The sequence below is a fragment of the Prionailurus viverrinus genome, chromosome B2, assembly GCF_022837055.1.
Source record: "Prionailurus viverrinus isolate Anna chromosome B2, UM_Priviv_1.0, whole genome shotgun sequence".
NCBI lineage: Eukaryota > Metazoa > Chordata > Mammalia > Carnivora > Felidae > Prionailurus > Prionailurus viverrinus.
This window is the reverse complement of record NC_062565.1, coordinates 44,396,231-44,409,661: the sequence shown is the minus strand read 5'-3', so window position 1 is coordinate 44,409,661 and position 13,431 is coordinate 44,396,231. Positions and strand designations below refer to the sequence as shown.

The following is a 13,431-nucleotide window of genomic DNA, read 5'->3' as shown; positions in this document are numbered from 1 at the left end:
GTCATAGGTACGTGTGTGTCAGTCTCTGACATCTCAGGCCTCAAACAAAATTCAGTAACATGGTAAAGGCTAGAAAACACTATTTTTTGCAATTGCATAAAAAATGACCGTATTTAGTGAATAACTGAGGTAATTTTGCTATAATATTCAAATACTTGGATTTGGAGAAAACTATTTTTAGCACATATTATTTATTGTCTGTATTATGAATGCATCTTACCTTTCCTTTAGCTAGGATATCAGTCAAAATGGTTAGAACTAGTATGAAATATGTTAATATTTATGCTCTTCTAATAACTAATACGAACTTAATAACTAACTTAACACTTAAAGATAAAAGAAGAAAAATATTAAAGCCTCTGTAATGCACAGTATGAAGTGGGTCAAAAGCCTCAACTGTAATTTTACCTTAAGGGAAGTGTAGCTTTATGATTTTAAGGAACATTGCAAGGACTAAAGTTTGTTAAGGAAATGCCTTACAGATTATAGTGGGAAGCTCTTCTAATGAATCGGTGAATATTCTAATTATTTCTAATCAAAGTATGCATAGTATTTCTAACATGTTTACCCTTTTTAAAAAAATGTGTATCTACTTTGAGAGAGAGAGAGAGAGAGAGAGAGAGAGAGAGAGAATGAGTGGGAGAGGGGCAGAGAGAGAAGGGGACAGAGGATCCAAAGCAGGTTCTGTGTTATCAACCAGGAGTCTGACACGGGGCTCGAACCCATGAACCATGCGATCATGACCTGAGCCAAAGTCAGATGCTTAACCAACTGAGCCACCTAGGTGCCCCTAACATGTTTACTCCTAAATAGCTTGTGAACATTGTTTGCATTCTCATCTGTGTGATAGAGGAAGTCCACGTGGAGGGTCTTCTGTGTGTAATAATGCTTAAGGGAATGTCATTTTCACACATAGGTATAAGTTTTCAATAAGCACAACCTATTCACTGGGTCTGTAGCACTTTTCAGGATCAAAGACCCAACACTGTCATTCAAACCCTCCACGGACTCCTCCCACTCTGCCAGTCTCGTCTCTCATCACCTCACCTTCTGCGGGGCAGGGTGTGAAGCAGTCACGGGGCCCTAGATGTTCCAGGGCCCCTTGTGAGACAGTGCCTGGGAACAGGTTGTCCTTCTGGCCAGAGTACCTTCTCCACTGGAGCGCCTGCCACCCTGCCCGCCCAAGTGGTTATTTTGTCCTCACGCTGCTACAGTGCCTCTCCTCCAAGGACTGGACAGAGTGCCAAGGTCCTTTATGCCAGGGAGCGGAGCTCGGAGAAGTGCGCGGTCTATAGCAAAGTAACGTTAGAGAAGTGCCAAAGCCAGAGTTAGGAGAAAATAGGACCATCTGGATAAAGTGGAACCTACCAAACTGTTTTGTAATTCACAGATGCAAAATTAGCCAGTATTTTGCCAGGTGAGCACACTGAGTATCCGGGAAGTCACTGCTTATTCCACTGACACAAAGTGTCAGCTTAGTTATCTGAAGAAGTGATCTCATCTAATTTACTTCCAGGAAGGGCGCTAAGTACTGAGAAGAGTTGGTCGTTTTGGGAGCTGGGAACTTGGTGACTGATTTCACATGTTGGCGCTCCTTGCCACGTTTTCCATTTGATCCGGGGCTCGTGCCCTCCATGCAATACTTCATGGGGATTTAGAGATACCGCTCTCTTTTTGTTATTCTACCCCTTTGGCTCCTCCTTACCAGTGTCCTTTGCTCCTCTCCCTCACCTTCCTGACTTCCAAATTTTGGAATGTCCCCAGCACGGTCTCGTCGGATTGCCAGTTGGTTTTGTTTTGTTTTGTTTTGTTTCCTATTTAACTTACTTCCTAAGTGATCACATCCTGTCCCACAGCTTTAAATAATCGTCTGAATAATGAAGACTCTGTATTTATATCCCTTATGGCTCCAGTCCTGACTGAATCCCTCCTAAACGTCAGGCCCATTTACTCAGCCTCCACTCAGCATCTGCAGTGATGTCTCCAGGCCACTGGTGCACAGCAAGCTATGCTTAACAGTTCCAGAACTGAGTTCCAGGCGATAGCTCCCCACCCTGCTCCTCCTTTCGTCCTTCCCGTGGCTGAGGTAAATAGCGACTGTATTCTTGCATTTCCTCAGGTCAGAAACTCATTTCGTCAGGTCAGAACTCATTCTTGGCTCAGTCTTCTGCATCCAGAAGGCAAACCGTCAGCCCATTGTGCAGAGTATATCCAGTCTCACTCTGGCTCATGACTATTTCTTTTTCTTTTTCTTAACTTATTATTTATTATTTTTATTTTTACTTATTTAATTTACATCCGAGTTAGCATCTAGTGCAACAATGATTTCAGGAGTAGATCCCTTAGTGCCCCGGACCCATGTAGCCCGTCCCCCCTCCCACCACCCCTCCCGTAACCCTCTGCTTGTTCTTGAAGACTCTCTTATGTTTTGTCCCCCTCCCTGTTTTCCTATTATTTTTGCTTCCTTTCCCTTGTGTTCACCTGTTCTGTGTGGCTCATGACTATTTCTACCATCCTGTCCAAGGCCCTACTTTCTATTGTCTGAAGAATCCTAATGGCTTCCTCAACCAGTCTTCTAGCTTCCACTTACATCACGATATGTTCTGTTCTCCGTGTAGCAGCCAGAATGATTCTCTTGAAACTTAAGTCACATTTGCTCTGAGCTATTCAATGGTTTCCCGTCTCACAGAATGAGATGTAGTCTTCAGCAGGCCCCCACGGGCTCTCTACTTGCCTGGGGAGGGGGGGGTGTCTCTCTGACATTCTCCTTTTCTTGCTCATCTCTAGCAACACTAGCCTCTTCTTTTTTCCTCATTCTCCTTCCTCTGGATTTGTGCACTTTCTGTTCCCTCTGTGTGGAATTCTGTGCCCAGATATTCATATGTTGCACCCTCTTACATCATTCCAATGTCTACTGAAATGTCCCCTCATCAGAGAGGACTTCCTCATCCGAAATATTTTAGCCCATGCCACGCTCCCTTTCCCTTTATCTTGTCTTATTTGTTACTGTAGTACTTATTCTCATGGTTGATATATGCATTGCTTGTTTATGTGCTGCCTGCTTACTACCTCGCTTCTAGAATTTAAGCATTCTTATGAAAAGTGTGAATGGTGTTTTTGTTTGTTTGTTTACTGCTGTAACTTCAGCACTTAGAAGAGCATAAAGCACATAAAGACAGTGCACATTGAATGGATGAATGAATGGAGATCTCATGTTATCGTCAGAACTCTTAGTATGTAACCTCAGTGCCTGTTCACTGGTCCCATAAATGTCCCTCCCTTCCGGGAAGAGTAAGGAAGGAAAAGCACGTAACGTATATCCACACCGCAGGTGTCCCTTCCGAATCTGACCCGTAGTGTCCTGTGATGTCTACTGGACTCCCAGCTTCTCATGGTAGATGAGGCGCTGTTTGTGTGACCCTGTCTCCAGGAGAGAGAGGAAAGTGAGGCTCTTCATGCTTCCTGACATTTTATCATCTCTTTGTTCTTCATAGCGGTGTCACACAGGGCCATAAAGATGCATCACGCTTGACTGATGTTTTTTAAAAAATGACACAGTTGATTCCAGACCATTGCAACAAAGCTAATATCGCACTAAAGTGAGTCAAATGAAATTTTTGGTTTCCCAGCGCATATAGAAGTTACGCTTTTATGCTACACCATAGCCCGTTAAGTGTGGAGTAGCATTATGTCTAAAAAATGCACATACCTGACCTTAAAAATACCTTATTGCTAGAGAAAAAAAAATCCTAACTGTAAGCTAATCTGAACTTGGAGTGAGTAGTAATTACTGATCACAGATCACCGTACCGAGCACAATAATAGTGCAAAAGTTTGAAATTTTGTGCAAATTGCCCAAATGTGACGCAGAGACACAAAGTGAGCACATGGCATTGGAAAATGGCACCGAAGGACTTGCTCAAGGCAGGACTGCCACCAACTTTCAGTTTGTACAAAAGGCAGTATCTGTGAAATGCAACAAAACAAGGTATGCCTGTGGAATAGTCAGGGAAAGATAAAAAAATGGATCTAAAATATTTCTTTTCCCATAGCCCAGGAAATCCCCCATTCCTACCGTTGGCCCTTGCACACAGGCTGTGCTTGTCTATTGCAAAATAATCACAGAGTGGTCACTGTCCTCTTCACCTCATCCTGCGCCTGGGGTGTCGATTTCACTCAAAGACCCATCTCCCTTCCTAAAGCCTGAGTGTAGAATAACACCAGGGGCTCTCAGGACAACTGTCCACCATTGTCCTTGGGACTTGAGATCCCCCAATCAGTCCCTGTGCTGGGCATGGGCACACCACCTCACACTCTCTTAAGATACGTACACATGTTTATCCTTTAAATTCTCTACTCAATAATTGGCTGCCATTTCAACATCTCTCTGTCTTTCTCTATTTCACATATGTCTCAAAGACCATCATTTTTTCCCCACAAGATACTATACTTTAAACCTATAAAGAGGAAATTAAATATTTACCCCCAAATCATCAAGGCAAGTTTCTCTCATAATAGAGTCAGCGTATTATTATAAAGAACAATGTGTACTTTTTTTTCTTTCAACTCTTCAAAGATGTTGTTCTTGTTTTTAAAAAATTTTTAAGTTTATTTATTTATTTTAAGAGAGAGATAGAGAGTGAGCAGGGGAGGGGCAGAGAGAGAGGGAGAAAGAGAGACAATCCCAGGTAGGTTCTGCACTGTCCGGTCAGAGCCCGATGCGGGGCTTGAATTCACGAAACGTAAGATCATGACCTGAGCAGAAAGCAAGATTCAGAGGCTTAACCAACTAAGCCACCCAGACACCCCTCAAAGATGTTGTTCTGTTGTCTTCCGCTTTCATGATTTCTGATGAGAGGTTTGTGACCTGTGACCTTCTTTCTTCCTTCCTTCCTTCCTTCCTTCCTTCCTTCCTTGTGTCTCCCCACTCCCTGACTGCTTTTAGGACTTTTTTCTTTGTCACTGTTTTTTTTAACGATTTGATTCTGATTTGTCTTGGAATAGTTTTCTTTATGTTTCTTTTGCTTTCGCTTCATTGTACTTCTTAGCTCTGTAAACTAACAGTTTTAACAAATCTGGAAATGTTTCAGCTTCTATTTCTTCAAATTACACATATGTTAGACTGTGTGATAGTATTTTACAGGTCACTGATACTCTGTTTCTTTCTTTTTTCAGTCCCTTTTTAATCTATGTACTTCACTTCAGTGTTCTATTAAGTTCCATGATCTTTTCTTTTGTAGTGTCCTATCTTCTGTTAATTCCATCCAGTGTATTTTCACTTAAGATACTGTATTTTCATTGCTAGAAGTTAGGTTTGATTTTTTTTTTATCTTCCATTTCTTTCTTCATTGTGCTTCTACCTTTTGAACATGTGGAATATATCTAATTAGCTGTCTACAGTATCTGTCATTTCTGGGTCTGTTTCTTTTGAATGATTGTTCCCTCACCCATGTTTCATATTTCCCTGTTTATTCTACGCATGGCCATTTCTGAATAAATGCAAGACATGAATTTTAAGTGTCATAGATACTAGGAGTTGCCTGGGTGGCTCTGTCGGTTAAGCGTCCAACTTTGGCTCAGGTCATGATCTAACGGTTCTTGGGTTTGAGCCCCGCATTGGGCTCTGTGCTGACAGCTCAGAGCCTGGAGTCTGCTTCGGATTCTGTGTCTCCCTGTCTGTCTGCTCTTCCCCCACTCTTGCTCTCTCTCTCTCTCTCTCTCTCTCTGTCTCTCAAAAATAAATAAACATTAAAAAAATTTTAAGTGTCATGGATACTAGATTTTATTGTATTCTTTAGTTTTAGGCTTTACTGTGGCATGTAGTAAGTTGCTCAGAAAAATGAGTTTTCAAGACTTGTTGTTAAGCTTTGTTAAGGTGAAATCAGGAGTGGCATTTAATTTAAGATAATATAATGCACTTCTAATTAAAACAATAACCTTTATTTTTTTTAAGTTTATTATTTCTTTTTATTTTGAGAGAGAGAGCAGGGAAGGTCAGAGAGAGAAAAAGAGAGAGAGAATCCCAGTCAGGCTCTGCATCGTCATTGTGGAGCCCTGCACAGGACTTGAACTCATGAACCATGAGATCATGACCTGAGCCGAAACCAAGAGTCAGATGCTTAACCAACTGAGCCACCCAGGTGCCCCAGAAGGCTATAACCTTTAAAGACCCTATTCAATTGTCCATGTGTTACAAGATCTCCTCACTCTTGCATGTGGGAACAGACTTCCATATCTTGTGGGAGCCCTGGGCATTATTCAGCTTATTGTTCCTTAGCTTTCTTTTTCATCTCTCATCTTCACTTCAGTAGTTGCCTCTTACACATGCTGGGAATAGTACTCAACCAAATACTCCAGGAGACCCCCATGTGGCTCTCTGAAGCATTCTTGTTCTCTCTGTGAAACTCCCTCCTCTCTTTTATTCTTGCCTGCAAATTCCAGTCTCTTTAGCTTCCCTGAACTTTGATCTCTTGTCTTTTTAATCTAGTGAGACTGTCCAGTCTGCGTGGGCTTTCTCCTCCTTGCACGTGACCTGGAAACGGCCATGGACGGAGAACGGGAGACTCTCTGGCAGAGTTCACCTCATTGATTCCTTTTCTCTTGGGAATTTTCATCCTACACTGTGACTCTTGCTCAGTTTTTTGAGTTATTTAGGGCAGGACATGGCCAGAAGTAGAAGTTCCATTCGTTAGAAGTCTGGCAGAAATTTAGTTGTGAGAAATTCTGAACCTGTACATGGGTTAGCAAAAATTGCTTTTTCTTGGCATTGCTCTTTGATTTGAAGCAGTAAAGACTGTGTATGTTCTATTTCATAGCCATTGATAGTCTCTTAGAATAAATTATTTTTAGCACTCATAAATAAGTAGGGTTAAATATGCATCACAAATATTTGTGAAGAAGTGATGTGCCACCCAAGTGGGTTATAACAACATGTGGAATACTCCCGATTTCATTTGAAGTAAGATGCTTCAAGGATGTTTCGAGATGTTTCAAGAATACTACTAGGAAACAAACCTAATTACCTGAGGTGAATATCAGGCCATTCATATTCATTCATTCACTCCATCAACAAATATCGAGGACTCAAAGATGAGTAGAACATGGTTGCTACTGTTTGTGAATACTGTAGTTTATAAGGGGAGTCAGACATACAAACCATTAACTGTAACATGGTAGGATATAGTAGGATTGGAGGGTAAGGACATTGGTGGAGGAATGTGTTAAGTGCCACAGAAATGCAGAGAAAGAGAGCTAGAAAGGGAAGGAAATTGAATCTCTTTTATGGAAGGCATCCTTTCCATCATCTATTCACTCATTCATTCATTCATTCATTCAGGTAACGTGATTAGGCACCAATAGTATGCTCTGTACTGTTAAGTCCCAACAATACAGTTCCTCCTCTAGGAGAGAAATGGCAATTCGATAAGCAATTGCAATTCAGTGCAATAGGTGGAGTGGCTGAGATGTGCACAGGGGACCATAGAAGTGGAGAGGAGGGGCATCTCATCTCAGAAGCAAGTGGTCAGAGAATGCCTCCAGAGGAGACCGAGCCTTGGGCAGGGGAAGGGCTTGCAAGAGAGCGTCACCATTCGGGAACTGTCAGGTACACGGGGTGGCTAGAACATGGGTGTCGAAGAGGAGCTATCAGTGGGGAGGAGGCTGGGGAGAGAGGTGGGGGCATATCTTCAAAGGCTGTATTCTCTGTTGTCAATTGGAAGGAAATGGGAAGCATCAGCAGACTGTGTGTGTGTCTACGTACACTGAGGACATAGTGACAGATTTATGTTTTAGGAAGTTCACTCCAGTGGTAAAGTGAAGGACAGAGTGGAGGGAAATGAAATTGGAAGCAACGAAATTAATCTGAAATCTGAGCTGATCTGGTAATCCAGGAGACAAATCCTGATGAACTGCACTGAGGGAATAGTGGAGGGACTGGAGATAAGACAAGAAGCAGAGGGATTGGGGAAGTATTTAGAAGATAAAACAAAAGGACTCAGTGCCTAATTGGATATAGAGAGCGAAGAAGGGGATTGAGTCTGTGATGACTTCCAATTTTCTGACCTGTTGGACTCATCGTATTCACTAAGAGTTATGGCCCCTAAAAGGCATTGCCTACCCTGAGGAGAACTCAAAACAACCCACAGAGGTGCACAAAAAAAATAGCAGAATTCCATTTATACTTTCTCTCAATATTTTTAGTTTCTATTTGTATGTGTCTTACAAAGTATATCGCAAACTAATATAGTAGTATGTGTATATACTTTATAACTAAATGAGTATCAATATATTGTAGGGTATGCTCAAATATTTCATTATAGGGTATATGATCAAAAAGTTGGGAGACATCTTAGTAAACGATCACAAAAGTAACAATATTTGGTAGTTATGGGGAATTTGAGATGCCTATAGAACATCCAGGCAGTAATTTCTCATGGGCAAAAAGAGTCTAAATCAGACAAGAGTGTCCAGTAGAACTTTCTGTGATCATGCAAAATGTTCTAAAGATGTGCTGTCCAGTAGGGAGGCCAGTAGCCACGTATGGCTATTGAGTACCTGAAAGATGGCTAGAGCAGCTGAGGAACTGAAATTTTTAACTTTGTTTAAATTTAATTTATTTATGTTTAAATAGCGATGTGTAGCTAATGGCTACCATGGCTGGAAGCACTGATCTAAAACTTTGAAGGAGACCTGGGCCCTCATTAATTGAGTGCTTTCACTGGCTAAGCATTTTACCTACATTTTTAAGCAATTTAATGATCCCATCTACCCTCTGCAGTAGACAGAATTATAAAAGAAAAGAATAAATTCTTCCTTACTCTATCCTTCTGATGGTTAAAGTTCATATTGTGTGGAAGAATATACTTGCTCTGAAATCTGTATGTGTGCTTTCTAAATATTCTCTATTGGTAGAGATTTATGCATCTTTCACTGACAATTTCATATTATGCTTTCAGGTGGTTTGCTCTGTTACAGATTCAAATATGTATTATTTTAATACTTTATAAATATGACTGTAGTCTTCTGGACCCATTACCAAAACAGGTAAGTGTTTTTGGAATTTTGAATACCATGGCTTTCAAATGTGGTATAAATTCTAACCCCTTAGTTTTAATTACTAGAGATGAGCTGCTAATTTCCTCACCTAGACTTGATTTTAACGGGGGTCTTACATGAAACCAGACTGAGAAGATAGCCCCTTAATTCCCTTACTTCCGGGTCTAATGTATGTGCCACAGTGTCACAAGACGGGGACCAAATAGCAGTGTTTCCACATTTACAGTGTTAAGGAGCTCCTCAGTGAATTTACCAATTTTGACCCTGTTCCCTGTGCTAAATAGACATGGCCTTGATGTTGGGCTTGTTTCCCTAGAGAGGCACGTCTGTGAGTCCAAAAGTGACCTATCAGTTTTGGAGGCAAGTCATAGCCCTTGGTCCATTTGGGAAGCAATACCATAGCAGAAAGCAGCAAAGACAGTGAGCAGCAGTAAAGACAGTAAACAGAAGTGAAAAGACCTTATTCCTTCCTCTGACCATTCAATATTCTAGTCATTTAACTCCTCTGTGTTTCTGCAGGCCTGTTCTCCTAGACCAGTGGCTTTCAAACTGGGGCAAGCATCAGAATGACCTGGGGAGGTGGGGGGCATTTTAGAACACAGAATACTGGGCCCCACCCCTAGAGTACCTGATCTAGGATATCTAGGGAGGGGCTCAGTAATTTGCATTTGTAACCAATTTCCAGTGGTGCTAATGCTGCTGATCTGGATAACACACTTTGAGGACCACTGTCCTAGGTGATAAGGGAAAGTTCAATTAATTTCAAATGTTTGGAAGTCATTTTGAAGATTCTGGATAAAAGGTGCTGTTTCAACTGAGGATGAAGCTCAGAAATCAAGCATTGCAATTTCAGGGCTATTCACATGGCATATTGTGCTTTGATTTACTCTTGATATAATAAGGCTAATGTATGGAGGGATAAATAAAACTCTTGGGTGACATTTCAATAGAAATTATGTAAGTGCCTAAGTGACACAGACAATGTTGTATTACTCATAAATATGCACATTTCGGCACTTTCCCCTGATTTCTTTTGCACTTCTATTTTGAGTACAAGTAACTACCAGGATGAAAAGCCCTCAAAATCCTACCATAGAAGGGAAATCAAAAAACCTGTCACAAAGGTTCTTAGCACGTATGGTTTCATTGTCAAAATGAAGATCAGGGCCAGGCGTATACTCCCCAAATGCTAGTTCCTGATCCACTGAGTTAGATGTCACAGTTTTGCCCAGGACTGATTCCCCCTCCAAATATTTTACCACCAGTGAGAGGACATGAGAATCCTTATCAGATTAGAAGGAGGACGTTTGTCCAAACCCCGTAACACCTAAGCCTAGAGGTCTGTAATTTTGACCAGTTCCTTAGGCAAGATTTTGCCCAGTCCTTTTTCCTAGCTAAGAATTCCATTAGTTATATTTATCATACTATTCTACACACATCCTATTTCTGTTTTGACACTACTAAGAACATTTTTGGGAGAAATATCTCAAAAAAAGAAATGTTATCTCAGTTTAGAAAAAGTCTATGTCTAAGTGAATTCTCAGGATCTCAAGTGGCATTTCACGTCGCAATTCTCATTCTAGAAAGAGATCGATTAAAATTACTTAATTATTGGACTTATTTTAATAAATTGCAAAATGAGGTGATCAAAAAAAAATGCAGGAAACGGCCTTCACAGTACCAGGCTCTTGTAGAGATGGGAGGGGATGGGTTGCCAGGGCATGTTCTGAACACTCTTTTGTCAAGTACAAGGGCATCGCTGGGCTTGGAAATCAGCTTCCCCAAAGAAATATACTTGTCGTAGTAGCAAAAATCAAACGCTAGAATCCCCAATTTTAATTTTTCAAAAGCCCTGTGCTTTATTTTACCTCAAAGGGTCTTAGGAAATTAATTTCAGCTCTCACTGAGAAGCAAACAATGAGCTTTACCAGATCTGTGACCGGGGAGCAGTGTCCAGATACTGACAATGAGAGCTATTCGTTTGGGGCATTTATAAGACCAACTTCAATTGTCTTGCCAAAACAAGCACATTTTTGCTAACACTGTGGAGTTTTTCTCATTCGGTTGGTTGGCTTTGTTCCATTTTGCCTTTTGGGGGGGGTCACGGATCCTTAAATAATCTCACAAAACCTATGGATCCCTTTCTAGAAAAGAACATAACTTTCCATACACACAAATTTGCCGTTGCATCTTCAAGGAGTCCCTGGTAACCCTGCAACTCATCCTCTTAACTCCCCTAAGAACGTCCTTATTAAGAAGCCCATTCTGTGCCTTGTTGTGTTCAAACTTGACCATAGACTGAGGATTTAAATTGAACTGATTACCATTTCCTTGCTCTTCACTATCCCTCAGCCCTCAAGGCTGATAGAACAGGTTGCAAATGTTCTGTTCCTTGAATGGAAGGCTAAAAAATGATGCCTGACATTTTGAAACGCATCAAGCAAATACTTCCACTCTTTCAAATCTAGACTCTGTACCTTTTAGAGGTCATCACCACTGAATAAACCTTTGGTCTAATACTGTTGGCTTATGTCTCTTGATGTCTGTTTCTTCTCCATTTCTGCTTTTAGAGTTCTCTCCATTTGGTAGGTGTCCAACAGCCAGAAGGACAATGCCACATTGAATTTAAACAAAGAAAATGACATCGGTTGGGCCTAAGGAGGGCCAGGGCCTTCTGGAAGAGTGATTGCCCCCATCCACTAGCCTGGAAGCATCTAGACCTGAGCTCTACTGGTTAACTTTGTTTTAGGATTTAATTCAAGAGAATGTCGAAATGGTAGGTGTGTTTGGTAATGTAAGAGTAGACCCAGAATCAGACATCACTCTCACTGATATAGAGACCTGAAAAGTGGTTTATAGAAGATGTTTAAATGATTCAAACAAAAGAGGCACTTCTTAAGAAGTTGTAGTTTGGTTTCATGCATAACTGTATTAAAGCTGTAAATAGACATAATGCCATTTGAATGAAAATCTGAGTAAATAGTGAAGGCAACATGCTTAAATTTCTGTTTTGAAAAAGGCTAAAAGTCTTCGACTCTAAAAAAAATGTTGAACGATAATTTCTGGAAATTTTCTACTTTTCTTATATGATCCTTAAGTGGCAATTGGAATTCTTAAGCTGTAGTAATATAATTCTTTATGGGAAACATGTCCAGTGCTGAAAGGGTGGGTAAAATGATAGCTTTCTAAGACCTGGAGCATGTCTTACACTCATTCTGTGCTCAGCTCCACCTAGGGCAGCACTCTCTATAAGGTTTATTCAGTAAAGGTGTGCTGACTGATATCTTGATTTGTATTTTAATGAAGGTGAAAGCACTCTTTTGATCGAAGGTGTTGGTAATTATGGGTTAGGACGTAATATTTTTGTTAATGTATAGAAACACAAAGAAAATGATCTCAAGGCCAGTAACAGCATCTGAACCGATTACTTAGGACTTCTATCTGAAATGTGTACTATGAAATCCTGAAAAGAAATCCTGTGATGCCCACGGGAAATGTGTGATGCTAGTAATAGAGCGATCGGTGATGTCATGATGTGACTTCTATTCAGTAAAATGCTGCTTGCCTCCTTTATTTCACAATAAATAAGCTTTGAGTGCATGTCGTCCTCTGGATTATTTGCTCCCCTGTGCTAGAACTACCCTGCGGAGTTGATAATGACTGCTTACTCATCTATTTCCTACCAATGAGCGGATGACTCCCTAGGAGAAAATTAAGTACTCTGGAGTGCATTAACTCTTCCAGACTAATCCAGCGATTCTGAAGCTTAGCTCCCGGCTCGCAGCTTAGCTTAAGCAGGTTGGGGGTCCGGAGACAGGAAGGGCTGACGGAAGCAGTGTAGAAGTCCACAGCAGACCTGAGCCTTGCAGACCAAACGTGGCAGGCTCTGCTAAAAATGGCGGGAGTGTTCTTAGGGCACGCTGGGCCTCCTGAACAGCTGAGGCCCACAGCGAAACACTGTATTTGCCTATAATGTACACTTCAGCTGAATTTGTAGCCACTCAGGGCTAGTGTTTATCTCCATATTCTTGCTGGGTAAGGATGAATGTTAGCTGACAAGCTTATGCGCTTTAAAAAAGGATGTAGACTCGGGAGATCTGTTGACCATAAAAATGATAAAAATAAAATAATGGTAAAAGAAATACGCTTGGAGGTCCCGTATCTTTTTATTTCCCTAGGCTGGGACTCTATATTATAGATCTAAATCACTGCTCTCTCCAGGGTAGAGTTTAAAGTAGCTGGCTCTCCCTTTCAGCGGGGTGTATTCAGAACTCAGTATTGCCCTCTTCCGGTAGGTCGGGCGTTCAGCTGTGGCAGTGGCTACATCAGCTTTAGTGAGAACATAGCCTCCACGTTGTCAGCCATTATCCAAATTTG

At 41.2% G+C, this 13,431-nt stretch overlaps 1 protein-coding gene across 3 annotated transcripts in view; it reads left to right on the top strand.

Annotated features, from left to right (window-relative positions):
- LOC125166328 (24-hydroxycholesterol 7-alpha-hydroxylase) overlaps positions 1-12,654 on the top strand; it is a 95,189-nt gene extending 82,535 nt beyond the window's left edge. For all 3 annotated transcript variants that reach the window (XM_047860206.1, XM_047860207.1, XM_047860205.1), the window contains 2 exons: positions 8,955-9,042; positions 11,625-12,654. In XM_047860206.1, coding sequence (XP_047716162.1) covers positions 8,955-9,042; positions 11,625-11,696 — 160 coding nt within the window. In that variant the 3' untranslated portion in view covers positions 11,697-12,654. The remainder of the gene's footprint in view (positions 1-8,954; positions 9,043-11,624) is intronic.
- Positions 12,655-13,431: the final 777 nt, after the last annotated feature.